We start from the raw sequence: 27,091 nt of genomic DNA on the forward strand, positions 1-27,091 counted from the left end.
AAAAACGTCCTGAAAGAACATGTAATGCTAACAACCAGACGGTGAACTCATTACAGCTCCTCCGCTCAAAATTCATCAGCAAACATAAAAGAAGAATGAAACATCTGCCATGAAAAAGCATCCATTCATCGACAAAATCAAACCGATCATAATGCAGATACCATGTACAATTTCATTAACGGCTTGTGTGGAGTAGGAGATAAAGCACCTTTTATACACATTTCTGACAGCTCCTGAAATGTGTGCCAGCTGGAAGGATTGCAAATGGAGAATTCAGGGGATGGGAGTTGGCCTTAAATTATACTTGGAAAAATTGAATTATACTTCAAAAGATCATGTATCTGATTTGTAGACGATTGAGCACTGCCTATCACATGACCAGGGCCTGCACTCTTCCCTGCATTAATCCTCCTTCACTGCCCTTGCACATCTTTAGAGAGCCAAGCAGTTCTGTGGAGGAGATGACGAAACTCCACAGGGCGTAGCTGGGCCTGTTCTGCTTGAGGAATCTGAGGCGGTTCCTGATGGTGTCCTTACGCAAGTTATCAATAGTCAGCCTCCTCCAAAATCTCTCCTGGATTCCTCTGGTCCACAGGTACCTGTGGGAAGTAGGGTGGAGACAGCAGGGTGCCATCTTGAACACTTGTGGAGGAAGACGGGGCAGGCTGATCACCCACAGACGTGTGACTGTCAGGCCCTTAAGGTGGAGACATCCTCATTCTGTCCCACTCCGAGAGGCAGCGTTCACAATATAATCCTCAAACTATCCCATTAGTCTGCTTGTCCTCACTCGACGGCATGAATGAACATGCAGCCAGTGTTCGGTTCTTTAACATCACAGTGTACAGTACGCCATTAAATCGGCCAGCACTTCCTGCAGCCTTAACAACTGCGCCCTCTGCTGGTTTCACAGGATAGTGTTTCATTTCACTGCCCCTGATGCTGCCCGAGTTGGGAGGTGAATGGAGACCCGCTGCTGGTGTCCTGGACCCTACTGCTGCACCCAGACTCAGAGTCTCGGGTGTCCTGCCCTGATCTGCGCTCAGAAAGCCACGGGCGTGCCAGCAGAATTCGGTGAGTGTGGGGGGTCCGTCGGAGCTGGGGCTCTGCCGGGCCGGGGAGAAGAATTTGATGTAGGTCCCGGTGTAACATCCCCCACTATGGCTACATCCGACGGAAAAGCAGAGAGCGACACATTTAAGTGGTGTTCATAAGGGAAGTTCAATCAGACTCAGCTCTCAGTAATTCGCAATCAATCCTGATGTCATTTCCTCTCCTAAACATTATAAATACTAGACATTACCCCTTTCATAGCCTAGCGTATGTCTTTTGCATGGACTGTGCTACTACCCTCCATTCCCCCTATATATATATATATTGTAACACTTTGGGGTTCACATGGGTTCCCTCGCCGCTGCCACATCAGGTCGGCCCCCCACTGTTAGGGACTCGAACCCGAGCCTCTGGCATCACTCAACAGGGACCCAGCCTCTTGAGCCAAAGGGAGATCTGCCCTCAGCCCAGACGGTGGTAAGCCAGCTGGTAATGCATGGTGGTTGTATGTGTTACAATATATATATATGTTTTTTTTCCATCCATCCATCCATTCATTCCCTAACCACTTCATCCCATCCAGGGTTCTGGGAGAGCCGGAGTCTATCCCAGCAAGCAATGGGTGCAAGGCAGGGTACACCCTGGACCGGACGCCAGGCCAACACAGGGCAGACAGACACAGACACACTCGCACCAGGGCCAGTTTCCTAGAAGCCAATGAACCCACCAGCATGTCTTCAGACTGTGGGAAGTTTTGAGAGAAATCGTGTTTGAAACGAAACGCCGACATGAGTCTCCGGAAGCAAACCCCTAGTGATTTTCTGAAACAAATCATCGGAAGACCAGTAGTGGTGAAACTGAACTCTGGTGTCGATAACAGAGGAGTCTTGGCCTGTCTGGATGGCTACATGAACATTGCTGTGGAACAGACAGAGGAGTATGTCAATGGGCAGCTGAAGAATAAGTATGGAGATGCTTTCCTGCGAGGAAACAATGTGTTGTACATAAGTACTCAAAAGAGGAAGATGTGATGAAGAGTATTTTCTTTTTAAATCTGCTTTCAAGTTTTACTTTTGTTCAAGCCTGTGTTCTTTTTATGTTTCATTGTTGGAACTTTTTTGAATGGAAGTCATTTTTTGTTGTGTGAAGAAAAGACCTTGAATAAATGAACATTTGAGTTAAAAAAAAGACTGTGGGAAGAAACCAGAGCACCCAGAGGAAATGCAGGGAGAACATGCAAACTCTACACATATACCTTGAAATAGGATCTCTTGTCCTTCTTGAGTAACTTATCTTGCTGCGATCAATCATCTACTTCAGCCTGGCAGATCTCTGTGTATTCGTTCATACAGGCTACATACTGTATATAACCCATGCCGCAGATCAGACGAAGACAAAGATTATTAATGTCAAGAGACCGTTTAGCTGTCTGGGGAAAGACGAGGCGACAATTTCCATTTCATCAAACTGCGAGCGGAGAACGAAACTTCCTTTACGATGAATTCTCTGCCGTCACGCACTTTGCCACTGGAAAAGCAGCCTCAACACCAGGCTGTTGACCCTAAGCCGAGTGACGTCACACGCCGAGTGACGTCACACGACCCCGGTTATACCTCTGCGCCCCCGAGTACTCGCGCACTTGACGTCCACACCCGCGCTACGTCACAGAAGTGCGGACACCGGCCGGGCGGACCCGTCCCGCACACTGGGGGAGAAACGCCGCCTCCTACCGCGCGGGGGCGCTGCCTGTGGAGGGCGGCAGGTCGCGGACGCGGAAGTTGTCTGTCCTCTCCGCGGCTCGGTACATTTCAAGATGGCCGGGTTTGGCGGAGGCGGTTCGTAAATCCTGGAGATTAAAAACTTTCCGTTTAAAGGACCGATCGGATTTAAAACGTGAAAACGCCGAACGAGAGGAGATGTCGGGAGAGCCGTAGCCTAGCGGGACCGGGGGTGGGATGACGGAACCCGTGTAGAGAAGGCGGCCTATTTTTGTGAGTTTATTCTTAATTGTTGGCTTTCTGTGTCAACAAGAAGGCTTTTCGGTGGAGTTTAAATTCACACACTTTGTGGGACATTCCGCGGTGTGTAGCTACCCTTTTTAACAGTCTTCCCAGTCGCCGTGATGAGTCTTGTGCGTCCGTTATTAAAATCTAGACCTCTGATGAGTTTGAAACCTCCCTCTTTTCCAGCTCCTGCTCACAATATGACCAGTCCTTTCGCCTTATTTCGCTCTGGTATGAGCTAGGCAGTCAGGACGGTCTGTTTTTCGTGTTTGTATTTAATCAGCCGTAGTTCCCACAGTAAGCGGCGATGCTCATCCATCTTGTGTGAGTTTACCTGATTTGATTTGTTTATACGACCTACAATTTCCGTGAAGTGCTCGTCTGAACAGTGAAAATCGAGTTTCAAGATCTGTTCAAGGGGAAACCTTCAGGTATGGATTATCAGGGCCCGCCGGGCTGACGTGGTTTTAATGAGGATTGGTGTCGGTGCTCATTAACTGGACTCGAGTAGCGTCACCGCGGCTTGATGCTTTGTAAGGTCTGCTCTCTGCCGGCTGTTCCCAAAAGCGTATTAGCGAGGCCGTGCAATGTTATAACTGACATCCCTCAAAGTAATACGACTACCAACGACGAATCGAGTCTACTTTTTTTTGCTTGCAGGTAGTAATTCAAAGACCATGTCGTTGCTGTGCTAAAATGAACCGAACCCTAATACCGTATTTGTCACTACGTTAGCGTGTTTTCGTCATTTTGTTATTGCTGAATACGGTAGGGTGAGTCTGTAGCTTAGAGCAGGAATTTCCGATCCCAGTACTGCACCTGGGAACCCTCATACTGTGTTTTTTGTTCAAGCCCAGCTTGATTATGTAAATTGAGCCTTAATTTACCTAACAAGTTACAAAACCTGAAATCACTTTACATTAATCCTGTTAGTAATCAGTAAAGGGTTCAGCTCTTTAATTGAGCATGCACGTGGGCTAAAAAGCAACCAGCCAGGTGTGGGGTCCCCACTACCAGGATGGGGAACCCCTGGCTTATTGGACAACCCGCTGATATGAAAAAATCCTCCCTTGTCAAAGACCTCTAGGTAGTGTGACCCTTGACCCGTCAGGTCAGCTGTCCACTCCACAATGTCGCTAAGAATTTAAGAGAAATGAAGGTCATGCAAGCCTTGTAGGACTGGGATTCCACTAGGAAAATACACAGAGGATGGATTTTAAAGCTAAAGACGGGAACCTGGGGTGCTATCCGTGTGGAGTCTGTATGTTCTCCCATGTTTGTGTGGGTTTCCTCCCCCAGTCCAAAGACATGCTGGCAGGTTAATTGGCTCCTGGAAAGCTGGCTCTGGTGGGAGTGTGTGTGTGGCCTATGATGGACCGGTGTCCCATCCCAAGTTGTCCCCCTCCTTGCTCCCGCTGCCTGAATTGGAAGAAGCAGTTAGAAAATGGGTGGGTGGTTGGGGCTGGCTAAAAAGAATGTCGCACGTTGCCAGGCAACTAAAACTCTTGGGTCTTAGAGATGACTATGTTTAGGTCTGATGGACATATTCCAAATCCTTAAAGGTTATTGATCATACCAACCCAGCTCAATTATTCGAGCTCCACAGTGAAAAGCAGAGCAGGGGAAAGAAGTGGTAGCTATAGAGAACAGCACCTAAGAACTAAGGAGGCCCTCTTGGTATATAAAGGGTTGTGGGAAGGTGCGACAAGGCATCTTTAAAAGATGTGGCAGGGTGAGGCCATACAATCAGCTAAGGTAGGTGGTTCCTTACACATAGGGTGGTGGGAGTGTGGAACAAGCAGTCATGGGAGCGGATACCCTGGCTTCCCTTTAGGAGTGGCAGAATTACATCCTGGATTGATCAGCGAGTAGCAGTCAAACGGACGGCCTCCTCCCGTTTGTGCCTTTTCTTGTGTCGTATGGCAGTGTAGTATGATGGAGCTTCGGGAACGAGAACGGGATCGGCAGTATTATCCCCAAGGACTGCATTTGTTGGACGTCTGATTTCAAACCCTCCATTCCGGTCGTTCTCCGCAGTTTTTCCTGTTTCTGGATCCTCGACAGCGCCCCCCCCACCCTCACCCCCACCCCGCCTCGCAGAGGGAGGAAGATGCGGTGTTAGACCTGGGGGAGGTGTGTGCACCCTGCGCCACGCCCTGTCCCTGACCCCCCGGCACGGAGAATGGAGAGCGACTGCAGAATCCCCCTGGGTGGTCTCTCCCAGCCCGGGCTGCTCGTCACCCCTCGAACCCTGGCCCTCTGCGCCTTTCTGTGGGGGCTAATATCGGTCAGGTGAGACGGGGGGATCCAGGGACAGCGTCGAGGTTGTGACGGCTGTTTCAGAAAATATACAGCAGCGATATATTTTTTTTAAAAGACGGTTATTTCTGGCAGCATAGCTAATGTAATTCTTAAGATGAAGAACTGTTTACAACAGTGGGTCCCGGTCCTGGCCCTGTCTTCTGAAATAAAGAGGCCGCTCTTTTACAAATTCGAATTAAAAATTACCATTTAAAAAATCAGTCTTGGTCCTAGAGAGCTGTAACTCCTATTTTGGCTCTTTAATATAAATCCTGGTGCTGTTCTGACACTGGAACCAGTGATTTGTGGTCATAGATGTCAGAATTAAAGACCTCTCCGGTTGATTTTTTTTAATAGATTATTTATTGAATAGATTTTTGCTTTCTCCCCCTCTGAGGTGGAGTCTTATTTCTTAGACCTTAAGTCACTTCCTTTTTCTTTATCCAGAGTGTTCGGTGCTGCCGTCCTTGAAGAGGAAAAGACCCCAGGTACTCTCTCTTTTTATTAATCTCCCCCTTGATCCTCATTTGGTTTGATTTTCCGGGCCACAGCGTTGCCCACAATTGCTGTGTGTGTAACTGGCATCTAAAAAGGGGAAAAAAAACTTGTTTAACTAAAAGCCGCAACACCCCAGATTAGCCGATTACTACGCTAGTTGAGGATCACTAAAAAACAGATCAGCAAATACCTTGGCAGTTTAGAATTCCCAGGTCAGAAAGGAAAGCTTCTCCGTGCTGTAAAAAAAAAAATGTTTTTCGCACTTGAAAGCCAAATCAATATTGAAAGGCCAACGTTTGCTTGAATAGCAGTTCGGAAAAAAAACAAAACTAGATTTTAAATCTCCTTCTTGCCTATTCTGAGGCTCCTGCGTGTTGTGGTGGTAATGGTTTCTGTACTCCATATGGTTCTGCGTGCGTGCGTGCTCACACTGTACCCTGCTTTCATCCCTCTGTGCGCTGTGTTCGCTGCTGACACAGTGCCGCCCGTCCCGGAGGCGTGGGATCAGCCCAGGGAAGCAGACGGGAGCCGTCAGGCTGGGGGTGTGCCCTCTCTTTTGCCTCTACAGAGCTGTCATCGCGACCTGCCTGTGTGTTTTGTGTTGCAGAGATGGTGGCGTTTGCCACCCCTTGCTGGCAGGTAGAGGAGTTTGTTGTGGCCCAGGAGTGCGCCCAGTGCAACTCTTTCCAAAGTGTAAGTGCCCCCTCGCCCCTCCCGGTCGCCAGGCCACTCAGGAGCAGGGCCTCACTGTCCTCCCTCTCCTCTCCTTCTCAGAAGACGTGGCTGGCCTGCAGCTCCACGGGGTACGTGGAGAAGATCAACTGTGCCAAGTCCAACAAGGACGAGTACAAGAGGTGAGGACGTGGGTCTGGCAGTGTTCACGCAGCGAGTCGCTGGCCAGGTTTCGCACACTTAGTTCGGGATGTGGGCCATGAGGTGCCGAGACACTTGAAGCCCGGTCCTACTCATTCTTCTGTCAGGGTCACCATCACAAGAGGCTGTCATGGTGTGTAGTTCTGTTTGTGGCCTCTGATTTCGGACCCAAATTCCTAGAAATGCCTGGGGTTGTGCTGCAGATGAGTTGAAGGGTTTGTGAACGAATTGAGGTACATGTTATTATACTTGTATAGAATCTAAAGGGGTACAAATTGGGACTGAATCTTGCAGTTTAGGTGGGAGCTTTTGCTTGTTCATTTCTTGTTCAAGAAATAGATAGCCAGGCTCTTCAACACACTGTCTCATTGACATTGCAGCCAGCTCTTGCTCTGTTAGGTGCTCAGATCTGGTCATGTTCCATTGGAGCAACACAGTTTCAGTGGGGTTGTGATCTGGGAGTTGGTCAACCAGGGACAGGAATGGAAGCTTGTGGTTGGCCTTGAAGAGCCCACTGTCTGCCACGGAGACTGCTCAGTTAGTGGGAGGATTGGACAGGGGATTTCTAATCTTTTGGTTTCTCTATACAGTATGTGCATGTGTTTTGGTCTACCACACTCCTAATCCTGTGTGAGTGACCCATAACCCTTGCAGCCCCAAGTGTGAAAAGTGAGTTAACTGGCTTGGAGATTCAGATATTTAGGGGGGGGCAGTAGAGACCGCTTCATTTTCGGAAAGCATTGATCAGAGCCCTGGAAAAACCTGCAGGATTGTGACAGGGGTCAGAGGTCATAAAGCTCTGAAGCTGACTGCTGACCCCCGGTCTTCTCTTTGGCCCTGACCAGCTGCCGCTCGGCTGTGATGGAGGAGCGGCGTTTCTGGAGGTTCGAGGGGACCATGGTGAGCCTCACCGTCCTCTTCGCCCTGGTGGTGGTCATGCGCCAGCGGGCTCTGGATCGCCTGGCCTCGGAGAAGGTCCGCAAGCAGATCGAGTCCATCTAGAGGCCGGGGTCGCTGGGGCAGGAGCCAGCTGCCTGCCGCACTGTGGGGGTGGACAAAGCTGCGCTGTTGTTTTGAAACAAAGCTGTGGCCATGAGGGGTTTATGACAAAAAGGTTTACAATATTCTTCGAGCCACTGGTATTTGTTTTCGCCTAGTTTGCACTGGGGGGGGGGTCGAGGGAAGGGAATGATGGGAGTTTTCGCAGCTTGGCACCCTGGGATCTTCAGCTTGGGAAGGCCAGAGGAAAGGATAAGGGTGAAGATCTCCTGATGGCAGAGGAAAAACCCAGGAGTGATGCCCGAGGAAAACCACTCGGAACTTCTGCCTTTAAAGAGCATCTTATCGCGCGCACCGTTCTTAGTCTGAGATGGGAAGGGGGCTGTGGTGCCCAAGACGAGTGGCCTTTCTGCCTGTTTTTTCTTTCCCATAACCATTTCTTCTCAAACATCCGTCAAAGAGGGACTGTAGCACTGGGGCTGGTGGACTCGGCTACTCCTGCTGCTTTAGTTTTGGCTTCAGCAGTTGAAATCTTGGTCTCCTGGAGCGCACCCTTGGAAAGAACGCCCTGCGTGTTGGTCTCGCGTGGAGGAAGAGGCTGGGAAACCTTGTCCCAAAGGTCAAAGGTCAAGTCAGCTCTTGGTCAGTCTTGGTGCTGAAAGTTGATCCTGGAGTAATACGACTACAAGGTTATGCAGGGCAGCTGGTGATCTGCTCTCGTATTTTAATTTCTCCTCCACGCCCAACCCCCCCAAATGTTGATGAGGTAGTGGAGCTATGCTAGGAATTGATAATTGCTTTTCTGTAAAATTAGGACAGGAAAAACTGGGAATGTTTTTAATTTCCCAGAATAGTTGGAGAGCCTATGGATATTCCAATGTTGCAGTCCTTTGCCTTGTAATTAGCCAGCATCGAAGTATCAATTTACTGTTTTGTAGTGATCATGAATGTTGTAATGATCACGTGTGGGAGCAAGGTCTGTGTGAAATCGGGTTTTGATTTTTCAGATGACATTTTCTGTGAGGGGTTAAGCAATGCTGAACACAAAGATCCACTTGGAAGAGTGACAACCGGACTTTGTACAGCCTCATCCATTGTGCTGTATGAGCACATGAGAAGAAAACACATTTTCTAGCTAGAAAACAAGAAAGGCTTTTTCACATAGCTGCATCTCGGACCCCAGGCATGTGCAAAACTTCCTTGGATGTTTTTTTTTTTCCCTCATCTGCATTCTTCGGATAAGCAGAACACCGATCCACGGGACGCTCAGCGCATAAACTTGCAAAAACCTCTGGCTTTCGACTAACAAGGCCGAATCTCAAACCTGAATCCACGTTCACACAGCTCCACCGCCAGTGGTGGGCAGCGCAATAGGAAAGGTTTGGGTTGTACTTTCCCCCTCATTTTAAGGGAGATTTTAAAAGCCCCCAGCTTTTAGTTTTCTGTGCTTCCTGGGACACTTGGAGACCGTCACAAAAGGGCTTAAAGGTGAGGAATGGGGGCTGTGTAGGGAGTCATGTGCTTGATGAAATGGCCTGACCCAGGGGGACACATTCAAGTGGAGGAGACCCTGCCTGTTTTTCCCAAGGGATGGGCAATGGCAGCACACAGCCCATCGGTAAGGTGGAGGTGCTTGGAAGAAATCTATCCCATTTTGCAGAGCTAAAGGCATGGCTGATCTTCAGTGGTATTGGGCCGGGAGTGCATTTCGTACTGCAGCCTTTCCAAGAACAGGAGACCGAGCTGGAATAGCTCTGGTCAGGGTTTGTGAATGTCGCTCTGCTGCATGCTGAGAGGAGGTGAATGGCACTGTGTTTCCACACCTGTCTGTGAGGGAGAGACTCCTGGAGATCTGGCCCAGTAGGGAATTTTAGTCAATGACTATTGCAGGGTTCCCACAAGCAAAAAAAAAAAAACAGTTTCTGCTGTATGCTGATGAGCCTGTATAGGCATAGTACTGTTTTGTATTGTAAATTGCTGGGGTGACAGTGGTCGATGTGGTCATGCACAGGGGATAGCTCTTCTTAGTGGTGCTGCTTGTTCTCTGTTAAAGGCTCAGTTGTGTACAGTCATGGTCTCCACCTGGCCTGGGGTGGCAGCATGTTTTCCAGGTCTTTTTAAGGCAGCAGAACTTGACTAGCTGAGAGGAGCTGTCGAATTGGCTCATTTAAGAGGATGATGATCTGCTTCAGTGGTATGTGTTGGCACTGGGGCCCGGGGTTCAATTCTGGACCTGGGGTGCTGTCTGTTTGGAGTTTGTGTGTTCACCCTGTATTCATATGGATTTCCTCCCACGGTCCAAAGTCATGCTGGCAGGTTAATTGGCTTCTGGGAAAATCTGGCCCTATTATGAGTGTGTGCGTGTCCTGCGATAGACTGGTGTCCCATCCAGGGTGTATCCTGCCTTCTGCCTGCTGCTTGCCATCTCGCTTATGACCCTGAATTGGAGAAAGCAGTCTGGTAATGGATAGATGGCTGATCTGCTTCAGGTTTGTAAGAGGCAAATCTGAACTGAAAACCAGCAAGCTGACCGGCCATCCAGGACCAGAGCCAGCAGAACAGTTCATACTGCAGCATCGGGCAGAGTGGGCTGTCCCTTGTGTGTCATTGTAAGTCTCTGCACCACTGGCTGCTGAATCCTTGGAGTCCGTAGCCAGAGGTCAGATGAGTAAATAATGTTCAGTTCAGGGTCCTCTTTGGTTTATCATGACAGACTTTACACCAGCATTTTTATTTGTTTTTTTCTGTAAGAGGCAATAAGTAGGAGAGAGAGATTTGGTGCAATGAAATTAAAGAGGAGCCGTCACTTGTATTAAGATGTATTCGCCCTGGAGCTCTGCTTACTGGTATCGTTTCCATCCTCCCTCAGTGCAGTGGATTCACCCTGATGTGTTCATGAGATTTTTGTGAAAATGCAAAGAAAAGTAGTTCAAACAAGCATGGATCATCACTAATGCAGGTACTACTTGCCCATTTCATTAATGTCTGTGTGTTTTTCCTTTCAAACGAGAAATGTAAGAGTACATTTTTTTTTATAGTCATGGCTAAGCTTTCAACACTCATTCAGCTCACCCTTAGCGTGTTTAGATGTCTGTTCTCTGTCAAAGACTTTTTTTTAAATAGTGTTTTAGGATCGTCAAGCTGTGCTTGGATGATGAACAGAAGTACTGATTGTGGAGCCTGATGCTCTTGGTGTTGGGTGTTTACAGGCTGACCCAGAGTCTGATTGGGCCGGTACCGGCCCAGCTGGGGCGGAACAGACCCAGTGATTATTACCGGCCTAATGTAAAGCTGGGTGCAGCTCATCGAGGTGCAGGCATAACGTGACGATTCAAGATGTTACTTTTATCACGCCTTTTGTGTAGTGGTGAAAAAAGAAAACATTTCATGCTTCAAATATTGACATTTATATGCCTGTCAATGTGTAATTTCTGTCACTACATAAGTGACCCATGATACAGTGTTTCAGTCTCTTTACTAAGCACGTTTGTAGTTCACCTGTGTCTTGGGTCTGTGGGCGATTACTCAGGTCTGTCTCCAGCAATGCCACATGGGAAACCTGTCGACTTGGGTCTTCAAGTGTTGTTTTACTGAAGAGTGTGCTTTTTCATTCGGCCCATAGGCCAGGATGATGAACCCTTCTTTTAAAATAATTCATTGAGTCTGGATTATTCTGTGACCAGCCTGGCTCACAGTGACTGGATTTTCACCACGTTTTAGACACGGGACTTCTACCGTGCAAAATAAGTGGATGCTTCCAAGACGGGCATATCTTGTAATCGTGCCATGGATGGTGACATGAATATTTTCTGTTTTTGAACCTCTGGGGGTGGGAAAAGGAAATGATGTTCCTCTTCCCCACCACATAAGCGAGAGGACTCCTGTAACAGGAAGAGAAACCCTCATCCCCAGTGCAGAATTTATAAGCCCTTGTCCACTTTAAAGACACGGTCTGAGTCATTGTGAGCGCTAACCTCTAGAGATTCTGTATTTTATTTTCCCTTTGCCAATGATGCGGTTAATACTGTAAATTGTATTTTTATGGCAGATCAGGTTGACGGGCTGTTTTGCCAACAGCAAATAAACTCTGCATGATACAAACCTCGAGTCCTATTTTTTTTTTCCCCCAGTTTGTGAGCATGGCCGGGATGAAGGACAGGGGTTGGAAAAAAAAGATGTAAAGAACTCAGTTGTAATAAATCACAGTAACACTTCCTCCAAAATACTGCCTTTATTAAAACACGTGCACTGTTTTATACATACCGAGCAGCAGACGGTAATCTTTTCTTTGCCAAGCTTAGGAAAACAGCGGTTATAACTTGGCTTTTCTTTCTTTAAAAAAATAAAAATGAACAGGAATATCGAAGATGGGTTCCAGTGAGTTTCAAATGCTGCTCATTAGAAATTTGAGAAAATAAAAAATTGAAAATACATTCTAAAATACATTATATACATTCTGTATCATTTACACTTTTGTATATATAGATCTCTGTACAATACTGTCATAGGTTATAGGTAAATTATTGAAGGTCAAACTCTTATCATCCCTGAGCTAAAGTAACTGGTTAAGCCACCATGACAGAGTGGTAGATTGACCTAGGCAACCTTACAACATCCTTAACGCACTCTTGTCTTAATTTTCTAATGTGACATGTATTCCAATTAAAGGATGTCATCCAGCACTATGGCGAGATCTGGAGGAAGTGGTCTGTCAGTGGTTCCCCATCCTGTTCTGGCAGGAATGCTGTGTCCTGCTGCTTTCCATTCGAACTGAGCTCAACGCCTCTAGATGACGTAATGGATCAGTTTGGCTATCTGTTTATGCAACTTATTTCTCAGCTGGTCCTAAGCAGCAAAGCATCCTCCTTCAAGGGTTCTGTCTCCAGCTTTGGCGCAGAGAACGCTACACAGCCTCTCCTCGCCTTGCTGGCCAGTATTTTGGAGTAAAAAGATGTCAAGGATTGATCTGTGGATGATGAGCGGACTGGTGGGAATGACACGATCAGACTCCACCCACAGTGGGTGTGACACTGCATCAGACCTGCCCACAAGTGATATAGTGTCAGACAAGCCCACACCAGAAGTAGCACTATCACATCTGCCCTGACTATCAGATCCACCCACAGTGAGCGTTTTTTCTTTCTACAGAGGTCCAGCTCATTACATTTCATGCCAAACACCCTGAATAGTGCCAGTTCGGAAAGAGGGTTGATACCACTACAGATTAAGAGATGAAAGCCAGTTTATAAATATGCCCCTGTATAGAAAACCTCCATTAATCCTGTTATTAATAACATATCTGGAGTAGAATCAGCAGACTCGGGGTTCCTGGTAGGCCAGGGTAGGGGCCGGCGCACTATGAACCGGAGAGTATTCACAGTAGCTTGAAGTTGAGTCATGAGCTAAAGTCGGTTAAGAACAGATACGAATTCGAAATCCCCACGGCCACTAGTTGTAACTACAAACTGCCTTTTAAATTCCCTGAGAAGCGCGCTCCTCGTCGTTCGCTCTCGCCGAAGATGTGGAGTCTCGTCCGGTCGGACGGCGGGAAACCGTGGAAACGAAAATGGCCGCGGTCTCTCGTCACAGACACTTGAGGAAGAAGAAGTTGCACTTGACGCCTCTCGGACAGTCGCAGAGTTTGCCAAAGCGAGCTCCTTTCTTCACTGAGCAGTAGTCCCCGATATCACACTGCGGAGACGCAGACGGGTAAGTCCATTAAAACAACAACAACAACAACAACAACAACAGCATTAATAATATGAATTACGAAGCAGGAGACGGAATGAAACGAGGCGACGTCTCTGTGCGGTAGGAGCCGTCAAACTTTCAAGGGCAAAGAGAAAAAGCGTTTCTTTTGTCACGACAGCTGTGTTCAGTGGTCGATATTAATTTTGATGATTAGTACACCCTTTAGCTGACGCCCAGATCCAGCACTACATACATTTTAAACAACAGCATACTAAACCGTACAATGCTAAACGTGGAACTGAGCAATTATGAATTCCCAAACCGTAAAAAGAACAACAAGAAGGAAACCTACATAGTAAGGACAGGAATAACATAATTCGGGATTGTCTTTGTAACTTTTGTTTAGAAAATAAAGTCGCCTCATTTTCACACTACGCTGTTTACAGCTTCAATGATAATCGTACTTTTACCACCTTCATTTAAAAGTAATTGTCTAATCCTTTTGACCTAATTGTCTAATCCTAAAGCGTCTTCCGTGATCGAAGACCAAACTGAAATGTCAAGCTGTTAACTCCCCGCAGGGTGTCACTCGGTGACAGATCCAGGGCTTTTAAACGTCTCAGGTTTTGCGCAGCTGTTGGAGACCCGCCTGTAATGAACGGGGTTTAAAGCGCTCAGGTTGGCTTTGGTGTACATTTATCGTGAACGGGGCGTGTATTTCCTACCTCCGTATGAAATAAGAAATACCAGAAGGTATCAGGAGCATACAGCAGGGGCTAAAAGGATTAAATGGATGGTGGATGCTGCACACTGGTGGTGGTGGAGGGGATTCCCATTACCTGTAAAGCGCTTTGTGTGTAGTGTCCAGAAAAGCGCTATATAAGTGAAAGCAATTATTATTATTATTATTATTATTATTATTATTATTATTATTATTATTATTATTATTATTATTCTTAAATATGAACCCCAGGAGGTTCCCCACCTGAGGCAGGCGGCTCAGTTTCTTCTCCCAGGTCCCCAGCCTCCGGTTCTGAAGCTTTTCCAGGACGTGCTGGAGAGCGCCGAGCTGTGGCAGACACAAACAACACCGACACATCGGGTTACAGCTGGGAACGAGTCAGCAGCCACCACTGGAATAAACACTGCACGACTCTGGGATATCACCTCATCCCCTGGCCGCCGGTTTCATCCCAGCTCCGCCCCTCCTGACCTCGGTCAGCGTGTTCCTCTCAAACTGTTTCATTTCAAACTGTTTGTCAGCTTTTGCAGGACGCTGGTATTTTAAATAAACCCGGAAAGGCTGCAGGCACGTTCGGGAGACCTTAATAGAAGCAGAACTGACTAGTCCTTTTGGTAGCCAGGAGCTGACTTCTGGGCAGCTTGTTTCACGCCCCCACCCCCCTTTGTGTAAAGACGTGCCTCCGGTTCTCTTTCACATATCGCCCTCCAACTATTCCCCTGCCCTTCCCAGAGCTCACAGGGATCCGGTGGTCGCCAAGAAGGATTTTCCCTTCATTTCCCGTGTTGGGAAGAGGCATCTACCACCTTGGACCAGAAGGGTTACAGGGCTCCATTTTTGTTTCTCGCTAAGCTCTGCAAGGCGTAATTAGACTAATCGCTGGCTTATTCAGAACCAGCAAACACGGTTCCCAGATCCGTGCTCTGTACACAGCCTACGGCACGGTGTCGGCAATGCAGAGCATCAGCCTACTGTTTCTTTAGAAACAAGGCAGGAGTGAGATGGCCTGTGACATCATTATCAATCCATGGGCCTGTACTCAGATGTTGACGTTTTTTCCTTCCCGTTGGAATAGGTCCGTTTTGTATTCCAGCAAAATGTAGGGCATGATAACGTCTGAAATAAAACAGCAAGTCCGTATGAAGACATCGTTAGGAAACATCGCTGGAATGTCTTGATATGAAGGCCAGCAACTGGGTGTTGTTCGAACAAAGACTATTCTCTGCAATGCCAGTATTGCCGAAAATATATCAAAATGGATCCCTACCCTGCTGTACAAAAGTTTTAAACATAAGACAGTCATTTCCATAGACATTCTGTAGCGCCCTGCCGTTTTCACCATGTGATTTCCCTACCTTATGCAATCATTTTATTGTGATCCACTACTAATTTGTTGTGCGAATTTTTCTATATCTTTTATAGTACTAAAAGTAGACTTTTCGGCTTTGTGGATGAGCGGTGTAAGGATATTGGTAGAGTGCGATCCTACCGCGTTGCCGTACTGCACAGATGATGCAGTACATGAATATATGAGTATGTATATAGTAGTGGATTGAGGAGCGTTGGTTAGGTGCAGTGTTAGTGTAGTAAGAGTTATAGAGCACTGTGTTAATAAAGTGTTTGTTCATAATTAGGAAGCTGTGTGATTAATGACCTCCGATAAGTATACAATAGAGACCATGACAAGCGGAGAGAAAGTACGTTAATGACTCGATTAGACTTTGATACGTAAATAGGGTGAATTAGCCGATACAACACACCGGAGGCTGGTGTGGAGATTAAACTGCATTAACCGTCTTTTCTAGATACTCAATCATGTGAATACATTTATTTTTAAATGACAAGCTTGGTTTCGTAACAACATCTGTATTGAATCAAGTGAAAGTTGTTGTCATAGCGGAGGTTGAGTAAATTGCATAAGCAGGTCGGAGATGAGGTGTGGTTTGCCGTCCAGATTGAAACAGCTCGGAGACGTGGGTTCTGCTCTGACAGACGTTTGATTCTAATCCTAAAAGTAAGCAAAGGGACTCGATACTGGGCGTCTAATGACCGGACACCTTTAGCGCCTACAATATAACAATATAGCGTCCTTCCTCCCGGCGGCTGTCAGGGTGTATAACCCTGCCCTAGGCTAGGACTGCTCGCCCTTCATCTGCTCATCTATGGACAGCATGTTGAACTCGTTTACTTTTTGGACACTGCATTAATATACTGTTTATACTGTGGTATTCAATCTGTATATATCTATGCGAAATTTGCACATCTTTTATTGTTTTATAGTGACTATGAGCATATTTTGCACACACCTGTTCTGCTAATGTATTTTATATTGTATTCTGTATACTTATTTCATTACTCTAATGCTGTAGTTAATTTAATTTTAGCCTATTCTGACGTCTGTCTTGCTGTTCATGGCGCTGGGCTGCTGTAACGCCTCGGTTTCCCTTCGGGATCAATAAAGCCTTCTCTTGTAACCCGGGCAGTGGAAGACCCGGGTCCGATAATAGGTCTGACCATTGCGATACTCGTCATGTCCACACCCGGGAAGTGTAGTACTTCTCTCGTTAGAAAACAGGGCCCGCGCAAACGACAACACAGGCACCAAAAAGGAAATGAACAGTCACCTAGAAACGTAGGAAATGTCATACGAATTATTATTATTATTATTATTATTATTATTATTATTATTATTATTATTATAGTCAACAATAATATTAATTAATCATACGCTAGACCTACCAGTTCCTTCTCCTGGCCGGCGTTGTCCCTGGGTCTAACCGGCACATCTTCCGGAAACCTGGCGCTGACTCGCACTGACTGATGCGCGTACATCAAGAAGCAGCTCGCCAGGAGGAGGGCTCGGACGTCTGCCATGGTCCAGGTGCCAGGCGGCCCTCTCTTCGCTCCACCCCGGGTCTGTTTCTCCCGCAGAGAGCGGCGGCGCTGCCCAGCCGAAAGGACCCGAGTCTGCCCGGCGCTGTGTCCGCGGTGCTTGAGGAGCGAGAGTCCGTCCGGGCCGGTCCGCCGTGTCGCCCGTGTGAGTCCCGACTGGCTCAGAGCTCAGGGCGCTGAGGAGTTCTCACACACACACACACCTGTCTGTCCACGATTCGCTCCTGCCGATTAATCCCCAATCCGGCCCGATGTCCAAACAGGCGTGGTGACAAGGACTGAGCCAGCCAGCACAGCTATAAAATAAGTTGTGAGCCATGAGCAAAGAAAAATTTACAATACTTCACTGGCAGTGGCGAGTGGACCTGATTAGGAGAAAAAAAAGACACATTGAGATCTTTCTCTCTTCGTTTTGGAGATGGCAGACGAAATGATTTTACGTTGACCAAACGTGCTGTTGCTTCTTTATACAACAAAACCCCGTGATGTCTTAACATCGCCTGTCCTGTTTTTTGAGTTAGACTTTTTACTGTCGCTATATCACGAACGCGCCGGTTATCTATAAACTAATAAGGAAGATATCGCTTTGGCCTGGACTTATTTAGAATGTTTTTTCCCACACATCCCGGTAGAACCAAGGCGATTTCGATGTCCCTCGCACATCTTCAAGCACTGTCTTGAGTTACCGGAGAGACTTTCCTCCAGCAGTTAGCGGTCATACAGTTGGTTTTTTTTCTTGACCTACTAAACAGATCTAGCGGCGGCGGTTACATAAAAAGCGGCGAGGTTACGACCCGACCCCCCCCATAATCTGCTCTTGATAGCAAGAATAATCTTTTCCGTTTTTAGACGGGTTTACTGGCGACACGACGTCAGAGCGCCGGGCCTTGTGAGGGGACACCGCGCGGTGACACCGGGCAGGGGCGGGGGGTCCGGGTGCGGGAGTCTCTCGGACCGGCGGTCGGTCAGTCAGAAGGAACCCGTTGGCGGAGCCTGAAGGCCGCTCGCAGTTGCATTGCGTTGGTGCGTGTTGGTAAAATATGGCCTAATCGCTCCACCCTGGATCGCAGAGAGTCCCGGACCCGTCCGAACCACATACTGGAGCAGCAGTTAAAGACCCCGCTAATGGCATAATTAAGCCTTTAACTGGTTCACTAAACGAATTCAAGAGCCGATCTTCCAAACGGCCGAGGTGTCTTCCGGGTTTATTCCGCCTGAGCTCATAACCCCATTGAGCCAATTATGCAATCAACTAGGCCAGTTTTCCCTTTCCCCCAGATATTTAACTAGACCAGGCGCTGGGTGGTCACCCTGGTCTGGATGAGGTAATAAAACTATTTCTGAACGCGGTAAAGTCGGAGTGGCCCCGTCAATCCACTAGGTGGCGCCAGACAAACATGTACCGAGGCCGACAGCGCGTCAAATCTGTCTCGTAGAACCAGAGGAATCGATTGTTCCAAACGCGCCCCAATACAGCGAATCGGTATATTTTAAAAGCTGCTGTTAATCACACCCATTCTTCTTTTAATCACGCATGCTAAAAACGCGTGAACGTAAGGCAGTATGTGCAACGGGTTTACACTGAATTGCCAAAATGCCGACGTTCAACATCATTGAGAAAGACATGCCGTGCGGAGAAATATCTGGCCAGAACGCTTCACAGTGCAACAGACCTGGCATAGAAGAACTGTTTTAACTTTTCTGATAGAGGCATGGCCGTGATGGGGCGATAGGGATTATTTAACGCAGTTAATCCCGCTGGATTCCCGTGTCTCTGTGAACGCAGAGCAGCACCGAGCAGGCGGAAGACAACTCCGGCCAGCAGGCGCTCGGCTCCTGCCAGGTGAGAGGCGCCCTCGCCTGCAAACTCCTTAACACCTGGAAAACACAGTCCTTCCTGAGACACCAGCCATCTCCCAACCTCCTTATAGCCGCGCTTCCCAAAAGAAGGGGGTCGTGTCTTCCGAAACGAGCTGGGAGCGGCGGTATGGACTCTGGACCCATAAATGGGAGGTTGTGGGTTCAAATCCAAGCTGAGGCATAGCTGTTGTGCGCTTGAATAAGGTACTTCGCCCGGGTTGTTACAGTGAATAAGTTGTATAAGTGGGTGTGAAACGTAGCTGCTCTTGATAAGTCATTGTAAATAATGTTATAGGTTTATAGCTTCAATGATTCACAGCTGATACCAGTTCCGAGACAATTCGGTTCTTGAATGTAACTATAAGGAGTTTCTAGAAAACAGTAGGGGTGTTACCACGGTGTCTTGGCCAGATTTCCCCCTGGCCTGTATAAATGGGTGCGAATAGTAGCTGCATTTGTTAAATCATTGTAAATAACATTATTAATAAATGTATAGATTCAATAATTCACAGCTGATACCATTTCCGAGAAAATTCGGTTATTGAATAAATACTAATGGAAAAAAGAAACACAACACCTCCTGCTCCACACTCTGGCCCTCCTGTCTGCATGGAACAGGCTGAAGAGTGACTCGTCTGTGAAGAGGACCTGATGCCACTGCTGACGAGTCCATCGCAGCCTCTGTCTGGCCCCAGCCAGTCGGGTGTGACGTCTAGGCAGTGTGAGCAGAGGGCCTCTGACAGGTCGCCTTGCTCTAAGGCCAGCAGCATGGAGCCTCACTGTCCTGTCACTGGTGCGGGCATTGTGTCTGCTGGCAGCTTCAGCAGCAGTACGGGGGGCAGATCTGAAACAATCTCTCAGATGGACCAGTCTGATGTGTCGGTCCTGCTCTGGTGTGGTCACTCGAGGGCGACCGGATCTTGGACGGTCATCTGTCCTGCTGAAACCTCCTCTGCAGTCGGGACACAGTGGAGCAGCTCACTCCATAGTGTCTGGCAACGCTGGCACATGACAGGCCTGCCTGCAGCATGCCAATGGCCCTCTCCCTTGCTTCTGATGACATTCGAGGAATTATTAAATGCACAGCAAACTTTTCTTTTCTGTGGCCCTTTCTTGCAGTGACCTAAGCTTTGAATTAAGGCCTTTTTAAAGGTGACCTGGTCAGGCATTGTTCCACCTGGACCTCGTTGGGTAAAAGTGCATAATAACAAGCTTTCGTGTGATTGACAAGCTGCAATGCCCACTGCACAAACTGTATTGCTGGTCAGAGGGCTTAAAGCACATTGACAACTTTTTGTGAAAGTACATAAGCAATAACTATAGTATTCGCATTTCAGAAAATGTTGCATTTTTTTCCCCCATCAGCATACTATTTGTGGCGATTTTATTAAATAAGCCCATCAAGTGGGTTTTCCTGTTCGTAGTTTTCTTTGCAGTTCATTTTCTTCATTAGTGGGCAACACAGTATCAGAATGTAATGGAAACCACCCTCTCCCGACTCCCCACAGAGAAGCAAGCATGAGGACACCCTTTTATTAAATAAAAATAAAATTAGTTTCATTATATCCTTATACAGAGTCTGTATGATATAGTTTTACCAGTGCGCGAAGCTCCTGTAACGACAATCAGCACATTAAAATCACACACACACACGAACACGTGACAGAGGAACAGGGACAGCGCCCAACGCGCGTCGAGGACGTGGGAGAGGCCGAGCCGGGGTCTCAGGCGCGGGCGGCGCCTCCGTGCGGCGGGTCCCGGCCTGGTCAGTAGCAGCGGAGCAAGAAGGTGTTGCAGGCGGCCCCCCGGAGGCAGTCACACAGCTTGCCGATGCGGGGCCCGTGTTTCACCGCGCAGCGCTCGCCGACGTCACACTGCGCCCGGGGAGACAGGAGGTCAGAGGTTAAAGGTCAGCGCTGGCTCCGGTTTGAAACGGTACGAGACACTGCTGTGGAAATCGGATTCTAGGCTGGGGGGGTCGTTACTCCTGACCGGGCCTGAGGGAATTTTATGACGTGGCAGAAATAACTGTGGTACCTGACTCCTTAGAAGAAACTGAAAGGCGGGGATAGCATTAATCAGGAATGGCCACTGGGTCATACGTGAAAGTATTTCAGTGATCCCAATACGAGCGGTACTGGTCACTCGTGAACACCCATTCGTGATAATAACACAGAGTGACCGTGGCTGTGCCCAGACCATAAACCCCTCTGTGACACTGGCGGAACGGGGGACACTGTGGGAAATACACCTTGTATGTGTCTCCTTCAGTGTTCTCAGGAAATGGCCGTTTTCTCACAAATTAAACTCATCTCAAACCATCACTGGGCTGCGCTGCGACACCTCGCATCTCTATGACAGGAATGTACAACACTGTACCGTTTATACAGTGACATATAATGAAGCAGTGCATACCGAGAAGACAGTACGTTGTGAACACGGGTGAACTTGGGTGTTGTCGTGTTCTATCACACTTGTATTGTCCCCCAGTCTCAAAAGGTGTGATAACCCCCCTTAAATAACTTCCTAATTCCTTTGAGCTCCTCACTGTACCACAAATGTGCACAAGTGGCCAAGCCGCAATCCACCGCGAGAGCAGTTTCACTACGCGCCTAGAAGATCTCCTTCTAAAACACGCAATGCATCCACGGATGTCAGCCTGTTTGTCTCAGCAGACTCCGCCCGAAGAAGAACCGTAAATCCAGTTCGTACATACTGTTGAATACGGAAGCGCATTGCTGCCACCAAGGGGAAAAAAAATAATCGCCCTTCTCGTCATTACGACCAATTGATCTCGTAACTTCGAGAAAATTGTCTCGTAATTACTAGATGGGAATAATCGTGTACTTCATGTGATCACGCGATAGTGTCACACTGTATAATACCTATATCGCTACGTGCGGACTTTTTGAAGCAGTGGGACTGATTGCACGTATAACTCTTCATAACGGAACCATCATTGCTTTGATCTCCAAATCCCACAAAACTGGTCCTCATCTTTGTCATAATAATAATGATGAATTAATAATTTCCTGCGCTTCTATAGCGCTTTTTTGGACTCTCCACTCAAAGCGCTTTACAGGTAATGGGGATCCCCTCCAGCACCACCAAGTGCAAGGCAAGCTCACGGTGGCTTCGACATGCGCTCACCGCACAATGTAACATGAAGTAATCATTGCTATCTCGTAATTACGAGGTGATTGTTTTTTCCTTTGGTGGCAGCAGTGCGCTCCCGTAATTGAAGACAGGCGCGAGTAAATAAACTGCCCGTGTGAGCCCGTGTCAGCTTATCCTTCCCATAACGGCATAAAAGCACGTTTCCAAACAGGACCGGAGGGAATTCTGTCAACAGGTTATTCAGGAAAAAGACACAGGAGGCACGGGCGGCCATAAAAAATACATTCTTTTATATTTCTATTAAAGCATGAAGTACAATGCCGTCTCCCCTCCAGGTAGGAAATGCTTTGTTTTATCAAAAGAACAGAGTAGAATGAGACGATTCTCGGTTGTGTTCTTGTGAATTACATTTCCCACAAACCCGCACAGGTCTGGCGCATCCCAGAAAGTAATTCGAGGGCTATGTCCCTGCTCTTCGTCTGACTTCACAGGACGTCTACGCTAACATCTTTTACGGTTCTGCGTCGCGATCTCTTTTTTTAAGAACGATCAAACTCCGTATACAGCAGATCTATCTAGAACGGAAATAACTTGTAATAATAGCTGATAATCAAGGCGGTGAACTGGTTCTCAGCAGAGGCGAGAAGCGGCCTTCCGATGCGACAGGACACCTTAGCAAAGTTAGCTGTTAAGTCTGTGTGTGACCCGCTGTTTACTTCATCCTTTTCCGATCCACTTCTTCCAATACGGGGTCTATCCCGGCAAGCAACAGGGTCACACAGGCAGGGTTCATCCTGGACTAGACGCCAGTCCATCGCAGGGCAGAGACACACACACCAGGGAGTGTTTTCCCAGAAGCCAACTGATCTCCCAGCATGTCTTTGGAGTGTGGGAGGGAACCCAGGCGAACACGGATAGACCATGCAAACTCCACACAGACAGCCCCCCGGATCCGGAATTGAACCTAGGGGCCCCAGCACTGCCGCCCCGATATTTATTCTAACATGTAAATTGATTTAACTCTATAAACCGGTATACGAGAGACGTTTTCCTCAGTACGTGCAGTATGCTGCCAACTGCAGCGCCGGTACAGGAAGAGCTTGACCTACCCTCGGGATCAGAGACTTCTTGTCCACAGACACTCTGTTGTCCTGGCTTTCGTCCAGCAACCCTTCCAGCGCTTCAGCCTGGATAATCAGACAGGAAAGTTACGAAGAATGACCAATCGTCCGCACTGAATAGCCCAGACCTGTCATTCTAACAGCTTAGAGAAACAGCCTGAAAAACGAAAAACACGGTTCCTCTCCTGGCGGCTGAATCAGCAGATTATCAGGGATGTGATCGTGCGTCAGTCATATTATTGGAATCTTTTCACACAGCAAAAGGGCGCCTTCTCCACTCTCCGACAGATTCGTTAGCAATAAATGCATTTTAGTTCAGGTGCGGCCAGTCGTAGTGTTTATGCGCCCTTTCTCACGTGCTTGGAAAGCTCCGTGTGAAATTGGAACCCAGGTGTGGGATACGGACGGTCCCGTTTCATTTCTTAAATCTGCCGAAAGGGAGCTGAGCGCTACACGCCTGTGCCGGAGCGTCACTCCGCGACCGCCGTTTCTAAAATCCACGCATCCTTTAGAAAACTCACGAACGTCGCATTAACTGCGATGGGGCTTCTCTCCTGTTTTTTTTTTACGCGTTTTTTAAAACTTTTCTAGCTGTGCAGAGTTCTTAACATGCCATATATTCCACAGATAACGAATCTGTAGTATTGTTTGCAAGTCGTTTTTTTTTTTTTGGTGTGGCTACCGTAAGTAAATCGTTTTGCTTAATTTGTTCCCGAACTCAAAGCGACACTACGCCTGTTTGCACAAGACAAATAGGTTTTTTTTTTTCCTCCACCACTTTTCAGAGAGAGAGAGACGGTCTCGGTACCCGATCTGCTGGTGATCAGACCATCCGGAATTGAACTGCCGTCCCGGTGGGACCTGTTTACCTGCTGAGCCAATTCAAGCGCGCAGTCAGTGGTCCGATTACCAGCAGATGGACTGGGCTAAGAGTCTCGCACTCAAAAGCGAGGGGAGTTCACAGCCGGATGCTCACCAGGTCTTCAGCGGAGTACCCCCGGGGGCCGTACTCCTCCTCCTCCCGCGGAGAGAGAGCGCCGTCGGCAGGCATCTGAGCGTGGCCGGCGACCGCGAGCACCGACAGACAGACGCCCAGGTACAGCGCCGACCTCACCTTAAAGCTGCCGCTGTCCATGGTGCTGTCACCCTCGGCGGAAACAATTTCTACGAGCTTCTCAGTCCAATCTGCCCCCCTCCCCGTCCTAACTGGAGTACCTCAGCGCTTCCTGCCCCCCGAGCGTCGGAGTTCAGCGTAGCCTTCTTCTGTTCCCGGCGCTGCAGTCTCTGCCCTCTCTAGTTCAGCCGCGCTGTTTCCAGTGTTGCCTGGGAACTTTATTTATACCCGGCGGGCGAGCGGCTCCCTCTCTCCGGCTGCCTCACGTCATCGCTCGTCTCCTCCGACACAGACCTTGTTTTTCTGGAAGTTACACCTGGGACCGAGGGGGTATGGATTTCACAATGAATACTGATTAAAATGCCGACCTCAGCCAAGTCGTTACAGCTCGGGGAGAGGGGGGGGCTGTCGACGAGTTAGTGGAAAGAACACGAGCCTTTTTGGGCTCCGGGGAGTCGGAAGGGTTGAAGTGGATCGTTTTCTCATTCTGGGAGACCTCCTTATCTTTACAATATAAATTCATGTTGACGCCGATCGCAATACATTCCCGCATTCAAGCACGTGTAACGCGACCTTACTCAAATAATTGGGATGGCGGCAGAAATATCTACAGAATAATATGGGTGGTTAGCAGCGCTCGCAGCGCTGGGGGGTCCGGCTACACTTCCGGGGTGTTGTCTCTGTGGAGTTCACATGTTCTGGGTGCACCGGTTTCTTCCCACAGTCCAAAGACATGCTGGTAGGTGGCTTCTGTAAAACTGGCCCTGGTGTGAGTGTGTGTGTCCGTGTGCCCTGTGATGGACTGGCGTCCTGTCCAGGGTGGAGCCTGCCTTGTGCTCATTGCTTGCTGGGATAGACTGGCTCCACTGTGACCCTGAATTGGATAAAGAAGTTAGAAAACGGAAGAATATTAATAAAATGTATTAAATGCTTTGCTTCAGGATAATTTCTTTTCATTACGAATTTTTTAGTAATTCTTATGGATAATAGAATAAACACAGCTTTTGAATTTTCTCAGTACACAACATAGTACTCCTGATAGGGCTAACATGTTTCCTGTAGGGTAAATGATTGGGAATATTTGTAGTCACCATGTAACTCAGTGATGTGCTAAACAGTATAATAGTCAACTGGACTTTATTTTCTTACAGATATACTGGCTGCCTAGTTTCTTCATTTAGACCCTTTTTGTCATAAGATATAGTATGACCCCGGATATTATTGAAGCAAAATATCTAAGCAAGTCAGCCTAGGTTTCAAAGGTCATGCTTTTCATTTGATCTAATACCCCTGATCTGTTCTCGTGCATGTGTACAGCATTGCAGGTTTGAAACTCAATGTACTGGCTGTCCTTGAGATAGACCTGGGTCTGCAGAACACTACAGTTGAAGGAACAAATAAGAAATCATTTTTCCAAGCATATAGCAAGTGATATGCAAATACAGGTATGAAGAATAAGATAATACAACATCTTATTTTGTGTAGTATATAATGTGTGAATGGGTGGCACATTGGCTCAGTGGTCAGAGTATTGTTGCCTTGCAGCTCTGGAGCCCTGATTCCACTCTAGACCCACAGTGCTATCTGTGTGGAGTTTGTATGTTCTCCTCATATTGACACGGGTTTGATGCAGTCATCGAAGTCACAGCCCTAAAAAGCAAGTGACACAATAGTGCAGTGGTGAGCATTGCTGACTCGCAGTATGGGGGAGCCCTGGATTCAAATCTAGACCTGGGTGCTGTCTGTGTGGAGTTTGTACGTTCTCCCTGTGTTTGTGTAGTTTTCCTCCAGGTTACCTCCCACAATCCAAAGGCACACTGGTAGGTTAATTGGCTCCTGGAGAAACTGGCCCGGCCGTCAGTGTGTCTGTGTCTATCTGCCCCGAGATGGACAGGTGTCATGTCCAGGACATTCCCTGCCTTGCACCCATTTCTTCCCAGGATAGGCTCCAGGCCCCCTGTGATTCTGATTTGAGTGAAGTGGATAAAAAATGGATGGATACATTCATATCTGGGTTCTTAAGGCAAGGTTCCTTATGAATGAACAGGAGCTTTGTGTGGTCCTTGTGTGCACTTTAAATAATTCAGATCACAGTGAGAAGTCACTCACTATGCAGACATGGACTCTGCTCCTGTTAGCTCTGATGGAGGTGCCCTAGTACAGCATGCCAGTTAGCGTGGTGGGGATCTTGATTGGCCTACTGTGCCAAACCAGATGTCCTCTCCCCAAAAGCAAGTGAAGTCAGAAAAAAGTAGAAACCGGACCTCTTCCATGCTCTTGAGGAGGAGCCCTCACCCTTCACTGAGGTGCAGCTTTCCAGAGAACAGCTCACTAACAAACACCACAGCCATCAGCTTCCTGCAACAGAGGAAGCTCATAACTGCAAACGCAAAGAGTTTCTGGTAGAAGGCTTGACAACGTGCTGCGCAGCTCGGGGGGATCTGCTGACATTTTAATTATCACTCCTCGTCTAATTAATGAGTCAGGGGTCTGCGCTCCACTGTCCAGCGCTGTCCAAACCCCTCCCGCGACAATGCCCCCTGTGCACAATTATCCAGGAGATGGATGTAGTGAGTGCGGAGGCACTGCTGATAATGGCAAGACGAAGATGGGCGAGAGAGATGTCATAGAGTATCTCTGCGAAGTGCAATTTGCAGCTGGAGTGTTTATAAGAAGGCCTATTAACATTAGAGGGCCAGACGCAGGGTGGGCAGTTTTTGAAGGCCTCTTGGCCTGAGACATGACAGAAGATGTGGAGCTTGTGTTGTGCGCTTGTTGAGAGTCGGCTCATCGCCATCTCTTTTGTAAATGTGCCTCGCTTCGAGAA

At 47.9% G+C, this 27,091-nt stretch overlaps 3 protein-coding genes and 1 pseudogene across 5 annotated transcripts; 2 read left to right on the top strand and 2 right to left on the bottom strand.

Annotated features, from left to right (window-relative positions):
* Nucleotides 1-1,775: 1,775 nt before the first annotated feature.
* LOC148639904 (U6 snRNA-associated Sm-like protein LSm6 pseudogene) lies at nucleotides 1,776-2,241 on the top strand (annotated as a pseudogene).
* A 550-nt stretch (nucleotides 2,242-2,791) lies between these two features.
* jtb (jumping translocation breakpoint) lies at nucleotides 2,792-11,828 on the top strand. Of its 3 annotated transcripts, XM_088620950.1 has the most exons (7): nucleotides 2,797-3,044; nucleotides 3,431-3,487; nucleotides 5,094-5,348; nucleotides 5,805-5,845; nucleotides 6,463-6,548; nucleotides 6,630-6,709; nucleotides 7,574-11,828. In XM_088620950.1, exons 3-7 carry the CDS (start codon nucleotides 5,239-5,241, stop codon nucleotides 7,728-7,730), a joined length of 474 nt encoding a protein of 157 aa, XP_088477076.1. In that variant the 5' UTR covers nucleotides 2,797-3,044; nucleotides 3,431-3,487; nucleotides 5,094-5,238; the 3' UTR covers nucleotides 7,731-11,828. The 3 variants fall into 3 exon arrangements, with proteins under 3 accessions (XP_088477077.1, XP_088477076.1, XP_088477075.1); XM_088620951.1 differs by lacking the exon at nucleotides 3,431-3,487 and having other exon boundaries at nucleotides 2,792-3,044; nucleotides 6,633-6,709; XM_088620949.1 differs by lacking the exon at nucleotides 3,431-3,487.
* Nucleotides 11,829-11,943: 115 nt separating this feature from the next.
* LOC148639906 (cocaine- and amphetamine-regulated transcript protein-like) lies at nucleotides 11,944-18,332 on the bottom strand. The gene is made up of 3 exons (XM_088620954.1): nucleotides 16,900-18,332; nucleotides 14,404-14,487; nucleotides 11,944-13,418 (listed from the first exon to the last, which is right to left on the bottom strand). Exons 1-3 carry the CDS (start codon nucleotides 17,032-17,034, stop codon nucleotides 13,311-13,313), a joined length of 327 nt encoding a protein of 108 aa, XP_088477080.1. The 5' UTR covers nucleotides 17,035-18,332; the 3' UTR covers nucleotides 11,944-13,310.
* A 2,099-nt stretch (nucleotides 18,333-20,431) lies between these two features.
* Nucleotides 20,432-24,477, bottom strand: cart4 (cocaine- and amphetamine-regulated transcript 4). The gene is made up of 3 exons (XM_088620952.1): nucleotides 24,127-24,477; nucleotides 23,139-23,216; nucleotides 20,432-20,786 (listed from the first exon to the last, which is right to left on the bottom strand). Exons 1-3 carry the CDS (start codon nucleotides 24,283-24,285, stop codon nucleotides 20,679-20,681), a joined length of 345 nt encoding a protein of 114 aa, XP_088477078.1. The 5' UTR covers nucleotides 24,286-24,477; the 3' UTR covers nucleotides 20,432-20,678.
* Nucleotides 24,478-27,091: the final 2,614 nt, after the last annotated feature.

This window comes from Lepisosteus platostomus, chromosome 26, assembly GCF_059453375.1.
Source record: "Lepisosteus platostomus isolate fLepPlt1 chromosome 26, fLepPlt1.hap1, whole genome shotgun sequence".
In the NCBI taxonomy this organism is placed as follows: domain Eukaryota; kingdom Metazoa; phylum Chordata; class Actinopteri; order Semionotiformes; family Lepisosteidae; genus Lepisosteus; species Lepisosteus platostomus.